The sequence below is a fragment of the Microtus oregoni genome, unplaced genomic scaffold, assembly GCF_018167655.1.
Source record: "Microtus oregoni isolate MIOR12 unplaced genomic scaffold, Mior012 000016F_ref0000370, whole genome shotgun sequence".
Taxonomy (NCBI): Eukaryota; Metazoa; Chordata; class Mammalia; order Rodentia; family Cricetidae; genus Microtus; species Microtus oregoni.
The window spans coordinates 21,681,617-21,694,892 of NW_024543075.1; the positions used below are offsets into that span (position 1 = coordinate 21,681,617).

The 13,276-nt window shown below is 43.7% G+C and overlaps 1 protein-coding gene across 5 annotated transcripts in view; it reads right to left on the reverse strand.

The window, feature by feature from the left end:
- Positions 1-221: 221 nt before the first annotated feature.
- Positions 222-13,276, reverse strand: part of Tnrc6a (trinucleotide repeat containing adaptor 6A) — an 83,021-nt gene continuing 69,966 nt past the window's right edge. For 4 of the 5 annotated variants that reach the window (XM_041666139.1, XM_041666140.1, XM_041666136.1 and 1 more), the window contains 11 exons: positions 12,856-12,984; positions 12,291-12,368; positions 11,872-12,079; positions 9,254-9,385; positions 8,491-8,649; positions 7,888-8,028; positions 6,513-6,620; positions 5,143-5,364; positions 3,991-4,061; positions 3,348-3,487; positions 1,491-2,937 (listed from right to left, as the gene is read on the reverse strand). In XM_041666139.1, the coding sequence (XP_041522073.1) occupies positions 2,562-2,937; positions 3,348-3,487; positions 3,991-4,061; positions 5,143-5,364; positions 6,513-6,620; positions 7,888-8,028; positions 8,491-8,649; positions 9,254-9,385; positions 11,872-12,079; positions 12,291-12,368; positions 12,856-12,984 (1,764 nt within the window). In that variant the 3' untranslated portion in view covers positions 1,491-2,561. Of the gene's footprint in view, positions 892-1,490; positions 2,938-3,347; positions 3,488-3,990; positions 4,062-5,142; positions 5,365-6,512; positions 6,621-7,887; positions 8,029-8,490; positions 8,650-9,253; positions 9,386-11,871; positions 12,080-12,290; positions 12,369-12,855; positions 12,985-13,276 lie in introns of those variants that run through there. The other variant, XM_041666141.1, reaches the window with a different exon arrangement.

Below are 13,276 nucleotides of genomic sequence, written 5' to 3' on the forward strand. Positions count from 1 at the left end.
GATGGATGGGAGCACATTCCACCAAGCTGACTCCCAAAGGCCACAGGGAACTTGAGGTCTGGCAGCCGGGACAGTGGGAAGCGATGGCCAAGAATGAGGTACTGGTAACGGGGAGGGATTCGGAATGACTCAAGAATGACAAGAGAATAGAGAAGCTATTAAGAATGAGGTAAAAAAAAAAAAATGAGGTAAATATCAAAACCACTGAATTTTTTTTTAAAACCAAACACTTTATTTCCACATAACAAGCGCAAAAAACTCCCAAACACTTTTAACAATACAATTAACGAAGTTATGAAGTCAGTTATATACTACTCAAAGCCCCAAAAGGTCACTCGGCTTAATGTTCTGAACATCTCCACACATGGTTTTTCAAAGCTACCTTTGGTTTTGGAAAAACCAGCATGGAAGTCAATACACACCGAATGAATCACTGAACATCTGCTTAGGCTACGGTGTCCGACAATAGCGTACAGCTGGCAAGCTGGAGCGGGATTTGAATTCATACACTGGGATACAGAAACAGTTCTGCCCTGGGCTCCTGCAGCAGGGAGCAAGGGGCACGACGGAGGCATCCCCACTGTGTGAGAGGTATGAGAGGTTAACACTAGGATGTTGTCAAGTCACTAAGCTTCATGTTCCGAATGGTCCCGCTGAGGCTTGAGATGGGCACAGATGGTGGGGAAGGTGAAGCCACAGAAGAGCAACAAGATCCCAAAGATGCTCGGGGGAGGAGGGAGCAAGCTACAGCTTCCACTGTTCTCACATTATCTCAGGGTGATTGTGGAGAAGTTCAGGTAAAATGTTCAAATATTTGCTTAGATTTTTAATCTGCTGCTCTATGAGAAGAGCCTCATGTGCAGCGACTTTGTAACTTTCATTATAAAAAGCCTACAAATAAATTCACAAAAAAGAGACAATTAATGTTGAGCAGCCAAAAAAGTCATGGTTTATTATCTGAAGATCTCATAATTCAACACAACCAAACTGTACATCTACAATCACATCCTATTTGTAAACAGTTAAAAGCCACTGACCTCTTTTGCATCTTAGGACACAAACAGTTAGAATCAAGGCAATGAAATGATGGCATATTCTGTACTGTTAAAAGTTTACCCTTGTTTAGTCTCTCTTCTTTGACTAAGCAAGCATTATAATACCATTTGTGGGCAAAAAAACAGGAGCTGGGGAGGAAAGAAATTTTAAAATGGTCTGTAACTCGTTAGTTTGCAACAACATTTAAAATTTTTTTTATACAACAAACAACTCTGTAAGCCCAATGTCTTGGTTACAGTATGCATAGTTACTGATCTCGGCTTTAAGGTACAACAGTTAAACATGAACACGGTCACAAGAGAGCAGGGACAGGAGAGCCACTGATGGGGTTACAAAAAGTCACCTAGCGATTATCAGCAAACCATCATCACTCACTAATAAAGGACAGCATCTGAAAGCAGACGGCAACTCCAGCTCGAAGCGGTTTTTTTTTCTTTTTCTTTTTTTCTTTTTTTTTGGCAGAGAAAATTCTTGAACAGAGCAATACGTAATATCAGTGCTAAAAGTCAGGGTTTTCTTTTTTCCTATAAGAAACTACAAGATTTTTTTGACGGGGAACTGGTTTCCTGAGAACCATGCTCTTTGATTTAGGATAGGGATAGAAAACAGAAGAACATGGCCAAATGCTGCTCTTTTTCCCAGAGATAGAAAGCGTCTTTTAAACCACCCTCCTCTTTTTTTTTTTTGTCTTTTAAATTTTTTTTAAATGATGGAAGAGTAAACATTTTTTTTTCTCAAAAAACAAACAAAAAATCTGTAAACAAGAAGGTTCACCGTGGGAACCTTCAAAACAACATGGAAAGCCTGTTCAAAGTGCAGGGCCCGTCCTGGGCAGCAGGCGGGCTGCAGGTCACAGCGGTGGCCACAGTTTCTCAAACTGTAGAGCGAAAATTCTTTAGTTTTACGACATGAAAAAACTGGTGCAATACTTTAAGAATCCTACGTCAGTATCTTAACTTGATCTTCTAAACTCCACGATACCACAATAAGGTAGGCAACATGAGGCAGAGTAGAGAGCGCTCGCCTTTAAGAACATCCTTGAGTAAACATTTACACTGGAACAGCTGCCCCCCCACATTGCCGATTAGACGGAGAGAACATCACTCAGTGCAAAGGTAAAAGCTCATACATCAGCCCAAAAATGTTTGCAAAAAAAAAAAAAACCCAAAACAAAACAAATAAAAATAAAAGGTTGGGGTGGGGGTGGAAATGAAGGAAAGAAGGAATCTGAAGGCTAAACATGATGAATCCACAAGTGAGCTCAATTCCACACGGTTAGCTGTATGGCGCTATTTGGGAGTGTAAATAGATAGATACCCTTTCACATTATAATATTGGCCTGCATGATTCAAGTATTCAAACTGATATGTTCTGGGGAAAACAAAGTGGAAAATGTGCAGAAAATAGCTGTTCCCACAGGTGGCCCTGGCTGCAGGCGGCGAGCCCAACTTAGTGCTCCTTTCCTTCTCTTCTTGAGGTCACAGTTTGCGTCTACACCTATGCGGTTACATGGACTCTCCACCCCCACCCAGGTGGTCAACAGAAAGAAAAGCATTAATGGGGGATGGGCTGCTAATTCCCCGGGGGTCGCTGCTGCTTGGGGGACCCCACAGGCTTGTGGAATAATGTGGGGTCCCCCAGAGGGAAGTGCCGTGAAGGTCTCCACAGTTAGTTCCCGACAGCCCAGCACCATTCCAGTGATTGAGATCGGTCCGGCTGGAGAATGAGTGGGAACAGTCGAGGGAGCCCAGCCGGCTCTGGCTGGACCCGAGAGACTGCCAGCCAGGAGAAGGGGTCAGAGACTGACTTTGTGCAAAGAAGCGACTGATCTCCTCTTCACTGGCAAACTCAGCGAGAATAGTAGTGTTCCCCAGCACACACCTAGAGGAGAGGGCACAAGATGAGAAGACCTTCTGACTGCATGGCTTCACAAGCTTAACCAGCAGTGGGACTTGCTCTGAGGGGAAAAAAATCAAGAAGGAGCAGAAGGAACCTGGCCTGCTCCACACCCACAGTGTGTATCCCAGAAAGAATCATGGGGTGTCTAGACCCCATGATTTGTCTACTGCAGGCAACACAAGCAGTTCTCCACTTCCTTGAGATTTTATTTTCATTTTTTTATCTAGGGTCTTGTTGTATTTCCTGCATTGGCCTCCAACTCCTGGGTTCAAGTGATCCCTCCACCTCAGTCTCTCCAGGCCCACACTGACCAGGTCTATACAGGGATCCTGGGCTGGGTTTCTACTCACAGTTCCCCCAGACCTTCCCTAATAGGAGACTAGGCAACTTACATGTGCAGAGACTTTTGTGCCTTCACTACCTCTTCTTTTGAACTGTAACGGACCAGAGCATTTCCATGTTGAAGGTTCAGATGGAATGTAATCAGTGGACCATGCTGCATGCACAGGGTGCGCAGAGTTGAGCCATCAATCTAGACAGAGCAGGCTGAGGTTAGGAGCTTCTTTGAAAGAGCTTCAGGAGGTGCCCCGGTCCTTCTAATGCCAGGTTCAGCACCCCTTTCTTATGTCCACTGGGCCTAGAGCTATGTGACAAGCCACCATGCTCCTGCTCCAGAACAGGACCCGAAGGCCCTATAGGGGAGTGGCTGGGCGGGTAGCCCAGGGGCTAAGAAAATGCTCAGATATAGAGGGGCAAGCCAAGGTTTTTGGAGGTGCAGCACAATCCCACAAACACGCCTGCAAAGCCCAGGCCACCAGGCCAGCACTACCCAGTCAGCATTGGGTGAGATGGAGGCACCTGCATTTTTGTGGCTCGTCTAAACATAACAGCATGAAAACCAGTGAATCAGACCCAAGGCAACTGAGTATCATGCTCGGCCCAGCCTTGATGACCACTGACAGGCCCTGTTCTGGAACAGCAGAGTGTTCCCATGCTCCCGTGTCCACCGCATATATCAGATAGGTGCCTCCTTACCTGAGGTGTGAGGTTTTTCAAAACAAGCCAATTCGTTATTCTCCCTGAGCTGCTCTCACCCCAGCTGGAACCTAACAAAGAGAAAGGAAGTCAGCACTCTACCACTGTGACTATTTAGGAGAGACACAGCCCAAGCAAATGACAGTTAGTTCCAGTCATCAGGGCTCCCATCTCCTTTGCCTACCCCTTATTGTAACAAACAGGCGTGGGATGTCAGCTCACTCTAGTCTGGATCGGGCATTGATCACTACTGCAGGTGGCTCTTTCTGTGAAGCAGATAAGCCACAACGCTTTTCTACCTCTCTGGCATCGTTTCTACCAAATTTGCTCCTAGAGGCAGGCCTCAGGGAAGTGTCCCTGCATGTACCCTAAGATGGGAAGCTTTAGGGGGACTGATCTGTTCGGTCTTTGATTTTGTCTGGGTTACCATGTGGGTACCCCATCTAGCCTTCCTACACGGCCCCATGGCCATCACTTTCACTCTAGCAGAAGAACTGCCTGTGACTACCTACAGGTATTTCACAATCACGTCACTGTAGTTCTCCTGGAATAATCTGACCTATGTGTGCTTGAGTTTAAAGATCAATAGCACCCCCTTCCATTCTCAAATGTCTGCTTAAACAGCAAACTGCATGGTCATTTTTGGGATAGGCCAAACTACTACACAAACAAGCCCACTCTCCAAGGCTCAGTTGGGCTGTCCTCCATACAGCCTCTGCAATTCATGTTCTATATAGCAGCCTTGCTCTGCAAGCCTGCCATGAGCAGGAAACCATCAGACGCTTAAGATGCCTTCCCAAAGAACTTCTGAAAAAAGGCTACTTCCCCACTCTCGCTACCATCGACCATTGCATTACCATCAACATTGGGTAAGCGTTCTTATTTAGACAGGGTCTCATGAACAAATGATACCAACCTCCTTATACTTAATGTTCCTGCCCTCACTCCCCTTGTGCTAAGATTTCAGGCATGTATCACCATACAAGTTTGGGTAAACATTCTGAAGGAAACTAGTCAAGACTCCTCAAGAAAATTGCAAAACATGGCAATGAACTACAAAGCCTATTCAAGCTCATCCCGCCTTCCCAGGGTGCGGCCTCCCAGCTTACAGAAATCAGCTCATCATCAACCACCATAGCAGCTGTGTCCTACCTGGGGTATATCTGGCATCAGAATTTCCCCATCCTCCACCTACACGAAGGGGGGAATTATCCCACGTAGACAAGGGTGGCTTCTGACCAGTCAGCCCCGGAGGTGGGCGGGACGGAGCAGTGATGTTTTTAGGTGGCAAAGGGACTTTCCACAGCTCATGAGCCAGAGAGGTGTTTGTAACTGAACCAGGAGACCACGTCAATTTGGAATCACTATTTCTGGCTATTCAAAGGAGAAAGGAGGAAAAAAGAAAATTAAAAAAAAAAAAAAACAAAACTGAAGAAGGTGGGATAATGTTAGAAAAAGAGAGAATTTATACAATAATATCACTATCCCATGAAAAGTGTGTCAAACAAACGGAAACTATCAAAAAACCCTAAACGCAACTAAAGACCTAAAGGAGAAAAACAGCCCCCAAACAGCAATTCCTTCCTCAGGACCTTCATCTGCTGCCTAGAGATTATGCAAGCATAGAGCTGCTCTCTGAGATCACAAGAGACGACTGAGAGTTCACATCTGCAGCCTCCCAGGCCGACCGGGCTACTCAGTAGATGCAAGGTCAGCAGGTAACAGTTTTAGCTCATCATCTACTCCTGGGAGAAGAGCTACAGCAGTCACCCGATTCAGGAAAGTGGTGTGGGAAATGCTCACTGGCTGCAAGGCTCTTTCTCAGTGTGTCCTCAGAAAGGCAAATGATCTGTTCAGCTAGGGTGCAAATGTAGGCCCTTTCTAGCTTAAAAACAACCAGGATGCGACCTATTCTTGCTGGCTCAGAGCAGAGCTAAAGCTGTGGGTGTGCAGTAACGGAGCTGAGAGATAACAGTGCCATAAACAACACTGAAAGACTGGGGAGAGGAGGGAGGAGAAACCCTTCAACAACTGTTGAGCATTCAGACCTGAGTTATTACAAAGTGTATGGCCATTAGGTCATGGCTCCTCCAAGTGTGGCTGAAGGAAGTCTGGCCATATCACAGTTTACCCGAGCAACAGCAGATTCATAGTGAAAACCCAGGACTACAGCCACCTAGCTCCCTGCAGGGGCCTAGTTCTCCAGGGCACACTCATTCTGGCAGTGCCTACAAATTCCTGTTTCCTGCATTTTGTACAGCTATCAGTCTGCGAAGGATTGAGAATTAAATAAACGAATGCAGATGGCTTTCAGTATGCTCGGGATTAAACTGTACTTTATCACAGGGCTGAGGAGGCTTAGATGTGTGGTAGAGGTGAACTGTTTTACACGACCGCTGAACTTCAAGTTTAAAAGGGGAGAAAAAATGCTTGCAACACCTCCCTAGGATCACAAACATTCCCCAACTACCTGAGAAGACAAGAGGAAAAGTAACCACCAGGCTGTTCCTGAGAGGGCCCACCTGAAGTGCTTTGTGCTGTACTGCTGAGGGGAACATTGTAGTTGGAGGCACGAATGGATGACCAGGCACTAGTTGAAGGCAGCGTGGTGTTCAAGGATGAGGATGACCCTGCAGAAGAGAGTCCAATTAGCTCCCAGAGCAGGGCATAGTGTTTGAGAAGTTGCAGGGTCACAGCATGCCTCAAGATAGACGCCAACAAGACTAAAGATTAAAGATGGGAACCAAGACAGCAGCTTCCTTCCTGCTGATTGTTTCTGCCCTGGCTCAAAATAGGCATTTCCTTCTTGCTCCCCAAGAATAGAGCAACGACTAGGAGACCCAGGCTCTCCTTGACAAGCACTGGGCACTGAAGAGGCTGTTCTTGCTGCTCCTAGCCTGAGACTCTGAATGACAACTTTCTACTGGCAAGTCAGGCCACCCAAGTACCCTGTCACACACTACCCAAGATCCAGGGCTTCTGCCTTCTCCATATCTGGGCTCTGTAGTCTTTTCCTCTAGTTTAGCTCTAGACTTGACTGTCACCTGGTCACTAAGACAGTCCTGACTAGCCTCCCATAGAGTCTATTCTACACATCATTTAGATACATGGGCCCTCAGCTCTAACCTTTTAGTGGTGGTTCTTCCTTTTATATCAAATTTCATCTTTCCTTTCAACTTTCAGAACATTCTACCCTCAAAGAAGCAGTTTCTATAAGCAAACAACTCTTCTAACTCCCTTTAGCCTGGCCTTGTGCATCACTATCTTCTGCTGTCTTGGCTCTAACTCTAACACAGCTATTGGGTAGATTCTGCCATTTCAGGATGATAGGACTCTTCAATTAGCACTATGATGTGGCAAACACTTGCTATCTTAATAAGTTCATATTAGTATAAACAGTTGACACTTTTGAATTTCCTTTGTAAATTATACTACAAGTTTTCAGTTATTTTAGTGTTTCACTAACTCATTTCATTAATTTTTCTTCTAGTGCAAAATAACAGACAAAATATTCACATATGCCTAAGGTGGAAAACAGCCCCACGATAGTTACAGGGTAATTTCACTGGACAGCCCTTTAGAAAATACATGAGTTTCAGTGTTTGAAGCCTTAAGAGCCCAGGCTGTTTCTCCCGAGGAAAGCATGTCAACACTGTTGACTATAAGTGAACTGTCCATCTGGCAGTCGCTGACAGCGTTATCAGAAAGTAAATGTTTGCATGTCCCTGGTGTTCACTTACTCAAGCCACAAATCCTCAGCATCTTAAAAGTGGCCACAGTTAATTGCTTTTCTATGTCCCAGTCCCCGTGGATGTGAGGAATGAGGGAATCCTGTTCCCACCAGCCACCTGGAGACGTTCTTATCCCATGCTGTTGCACAACTCAGGCCCTACATACCACTGTTCCTGTCCCTGAGGTGATCAACTTCCCGCACAGTATTAATCGAAAGACTGTTTATGACACTGCCAGGAGTGACGTAAGGGTCAGTTTCAGGGTCAATGTTTGGATAACCTTTCCATGGTTCACCAGGGCGAAATTCTGCAAATGGAAATTCAAATTTAGTGCATGGCTTTAAAATACAAACTAAATATCCAATCATTCCTAAAACCTATGTAACAATGCCTCCTAAAAGTCCAGGCTGGTAACAGGATTATATATACCCCTATATAAACTTGCTTATTTATACAAATGAAATAATTTCTCTAAATTTCTATCTTTATAGCATTGCAGAAACTTAGGCAGGCCAGAGATGCACTTCCAGTGAGCCTCAGTGTCAAGCGAATCCTCTGACAGAGCCAGAGAGCAACCACCCACTAGGGGACTCTCTGAGACTTCCACACAGGTCAGTGAACCATGCCATGATCACTACTTGGAGCAGAGGAACCAGAGCATGCAGACAATGTTTGCCCTTTCACTGTGTCAGGGCTGCACTTCTGATCATAAAACCAGATCAAACCACTGGTGAAAGCAGACAACACAGAGGCACTATGAGCATCTTACCTGGTGGCCAGTTAACACTGCTAGAGCCGTTAGGCGATTTGGCACGTGGCCAGCCATCTCCTATTGAACCTGGAGGACTGGCTGGTGAAGTACTGCTATTCATAAAGTCATAGGGAACAAATGGAGATTCTTCCAGCCTAAAACCACTTGAAATAGCACCTACAAAGAAAACCATGAGGACGAAATGTAAGCAAGCCACACTGGCATAGTCACTTCTTAGTTTTGCAAATGGAGTAAAGCTTCTCATTAGGGATGTAAGCACCAGACTGCCCAGTTTATTATGTAAAGATGCAAGAAAAAGGAAGCACTCAGTGCTCTGTGACAGACAGCACACATGAAGAGTGGGTGGAAAACCATAGTGGCTCCAGGATATTTCCTGTTCTTTCCTTTCTCTGTGCCCCTCTGCTTATACTTCATTCTGATGAAGACAAAATCTTCCTCCCAAGTGCTAGGTCTCTATCTCTACTAACTTTGTGCTGGAATACATAAACACAAAAGAGATAAAGGTCAAAATTTCGTGTTACCCGGGTTTATTATTTATTTAGTTTATTTTATTTTATACGTATGTGTTTCTGTGTGTAGCGTATACGTGAAGTTCAGAGGACAAGTGGGTCGGAGTTGGCTCTCTTCCTATCATGTGGTTCTAGATCTGAACTCGGGTTGTACGACCTGGTGACAAACACTCAACCACTAAGCAATCTTACCTCCATACCCACCCCACATTTTTTTTTCCCCAAGAGAAGTCAAAGACTATAATTGATACCATGTTTGCTGGAGTTTTGATCCAAAGATGTGTTCACAGAAATGCTGTCCACTGTAGTCCACTTCCTTAGTCTTGACTGTGGTTCTTTAATACTGTTCATATCCATATTTACATTCAAGTTTGAGTTCAAGCCTTTAAAATAAAATTTAAAAATTATAAAACAGGACATTTTACTTCCATAATCAAATTTCTACTTTCTAAAAATTATATACAGGAACTGTTTTCAATGCTGCCTAATGTCCTTCAGCAAACACACATATACAGTCCAATCACAGGCGTGTGGTTCAGTAGGTCCTCTAATATTACACAGTACTGTGCTTTCAAATCACAAGGGCTGTACATGTGTAAAACTATTCATCCATACAAGCTTTATCATTTAAAAACTTCACACAATAGGAGAAAAAAGTTTTAAGAGGACTATATACAGTTTGTAATTGTACTCTAACTATTTTCCCAGACTGTCATGTATAATGTATGATCACTCTCAATTGTCAGTTCTTGATTTCAAGTTCATTACTTTACAGATGGCTGACTAGCCAAAAGATGCTATTTATCCTAACTCCAACAATGGCACCTGAGAGAAAGACTCCCATATCTGTTAGGCACAATTTATTTGAGTCTTTGCTGATAGAGCATGATCTCCTCAGATAAGCTCTTGGTCTAAGGACAGATAATTCTTTTTTTTTTTTTAAGATTTATTTATTTATTATGTGTACAGTATTCTCAGTATTCTGTCTGTCTGTATGCCTGCAGGCCAGAAGAGGGCACCAGATCTCATTACAGATGGTTGCAAGTCACCATGTAGTTGCTGGGAATTGAACTCAGGACCTGTGGAAGAGCAGGCAGTGCTCTTAACTGCTGAGCCATCTCTCCAGCCCCAAGGACAGATAATTCTGCTTTATAAAATATAGTCAGAAAACTGATAGAAAGCCAGCGTTTTTGAAAGTGTGATGTAGGTACTACGAGCACTAGAATCACTTCAAATGTTTGTCATGAAACAAAAGTCTAAACACTGTCCCAAGTAGTTCTTATTTTCAAGTTTGAAATTCAATGGTCTTAAAATACAGTATTAGGACTGTAGTATAAATTCTTTAAATTATTCCCAGTTCCATTGATGGAGGAGGGTCATCTGTCTATCTGTTGCTTTCATTGGTTAATTAATAAAGAAACTGCTTGGCTTGATAAATCAGAACACAGGTGGGTGGAGTAAACAGAACAGAATGCTGGGAACAAGGGAAGTAAGTTAGATGCCATGGATCCAGCCACCAGGTCAGACAAGCTGAATCTCTCCCAGTAAGCCACCACCTCGTGGTGCTACACAGATTATTAGAAATGGGTTAATCAAGATATGAGAGTTAGCCAGTAAGAGGTTAGAAATAATGGGCCAAGCAGTGTTTAAAAGAATACAATTTGTGTGTTGTTATTTCGGGTATAAAGCTAGCCATGCAGTAGCCGGGCGGGAACGTAGCCCGCCGCTCAGCACTACATTTCATTTTTTGTGGAAAACAAACTTTTGCTCTTAGACCCGTCAATTAGACCAAGAATTTTCAAATACTCTGCATAAAGTTTCAAAAGGTAGCTTGGGGAATATATGTATAGCCTTCGCTATGTTACTATGCAAAAGCAGCCACAGACATTATGTTAAAGAAGTAACATAGTTCTGTTCCAATAAAACCTTGTGAAACTGGACAGTGGCCAAATTCTGCTCACAGGCTATTGTGTAGTATCTATGTAGGTGAAGCAGAATGGAAAGGCCACCTGGAGATGAAACATTGCAACTTGCTCTCCATAGTTCTGTATCTGTCAAGTGGAACCACTTCCCTTCACCTTCAGCACCTTCTAAAGTATTTAGCAGTGGTAACTGACATGGGGACTGCTTCTGCTAACAATCCCAAGGACTCTTGCCCTAGCACAGAGTCTATTACATAACATCAGAAGAACCAAATTAGAAACCTCCCAGTCAGAGAGAAATACCAGCAGGAACAACACAGACTCCAGCTGCTGTGTACAGCCCAGAATATGTAATGAGAATTAAGGTCTTCAGAAGAGCTGGGCTAACAACAACATGGCTCATTTACATGAAACTATTGTTCAGGCAGGAGAGGGATTAGAAAAAAAAAATTAATGAGCTATGCTTAACCAAGAATCCAAACATAGGAACCCGGGGAAGAGAAAACATGCAAGCATTGAATTTCCTCAGTGAATAAAAGACTGGTGATCTAGGAGAAAACAAGAGGCAAGTCTTTCTCATACCTATTTTCTTAATTCAATACAAACGTAATGGGCTTATTCCCAGTACCTCCCATAAGCAGCACCTGCTTATCATTTCTCTTCCTAGTAACACTGTCGTCAGACTTTCTGTCCCTGCACATCCCAGTCTGAATCTGAAAACAAATGTGTCCTCTAGTCTATCCTTTTCTCATTAGAACAACTTTCTAAAATACTGTGGTTTTTGTGAACACACAGACTCCATCCCCGAAGCATGAAGATGAGCTTAATCTAGGAGATCGTACAAGTTACTCCCCAATAAGTAGCATCTCTAAGGCCAGCGCTGTGCTGAAGAATAGTGCTGCAAAGGCAGTGGAGGTAACCTGGGTAGTGGCCAAACAGGAACTCACCTATAGGAAAGTTGCTGAAAGCATTTACTGGCGATGGCCCTTTCTGCAGCTCGGGTGTAGTGTGGGGCATGACATTGTCAAGGAAGGACTTCATGGCTGGCTGATGGAGCGGCTGCTGAGAAGGCGGAGTCTGCTGCTTCACCAGCAGGCTTGGATCAAGTTGACGAGACTGTTGCATCATCTGCTGCTGTACACTAAGAGGTCGACCCTTCAAACAGCAAAATAGGCAGGAAAATTATGAGCGTGAATCTTCACAAGTACACACTCTTTATTTCTGAACTCACCTCCTTCCAGGAGGAAGGACACCAATCAAAGTTCTATAGTTACTATAACTTCTGGACAAACAGCAGACTAAAAATGCACACTTCATTAAATTTTAATAAAATTCTTTCATTAACCAGTGGAGAGGGCTTTTCTACCTGCTGGTCTTGCTGCTGTCGGTTAGCAGAAGGCACGCTTCTCTGATTCTGCACCCTCTGCTGCTGCGCTAACAATCGCTGAAAGAAGATGGAAAAGGGTTCTCACTGTTGAGCTGTTGCAGATTAGAATGGTTAAGGGTAACTACGGTCAGTGAACCTATAGGACTATACTACATACACAGGTCCTGCCTCACATAGTAAAAACCTCTTCCTTGGAATATCAATCTAGTTTCCAGAAATTCTGCAAAAACCCTGTCTTTGGTTCAATCTATCTTTTGCAATGCTATGGATAGAACCAAGGGCTTTGCATGTTAACCTCTACCAATGAAACACCCCCCAGCTTTACTTTAACAGGCTTTTTTTTTTCCTAATCATGCTTCCCTTTCTATAGTCCCTTGCTGGATCTCCCCTGAATAACATCTTGAACTTCCTTCCACGCAGGCTCACTCTTCATCTTTTCTGACAGGCTGTCAGCTCTATGCAGGCTATGGACGCAATGCCTCTGTTTACTGCAGTGCTTGCTGCAGAACCCCCGCTGCATACCAAGCAGATAATAAATACTTACCTGTAACTGGGAGATCTGAGAAAGCTGGTTTAGTTGGGATAGCTGGTTCAGCATGGCTACCTGTTGAGGGCCAAATAGCGGGTTCAGGCCACCGTTGTTTGGTGCATACTTCAGCAATGAAACTGGAACCTTGAGATCACAATGGTTAAGTTAGTAATGTTGCAATATCTCAGACTAGCTAAGCATACTATGCAATTTAATTATCAATTAGGCAGTTAAAAGCAGTGAGCTCCTTTATGAGATGTGACAGTCACTCAAAGTGTATTTTTCTTAACTAAGAAACAATTCCACACACACTCTTTTAGAGTAGGTCAAAATGACGAAGATAAATCCTAACCATCCTATTTGACTTTGCTGTTGTCCTCCTGAAGAGGTTTTACAGGAAAAAAAAGAGAAAAAGAAAATAGTGTACATTTTAGAT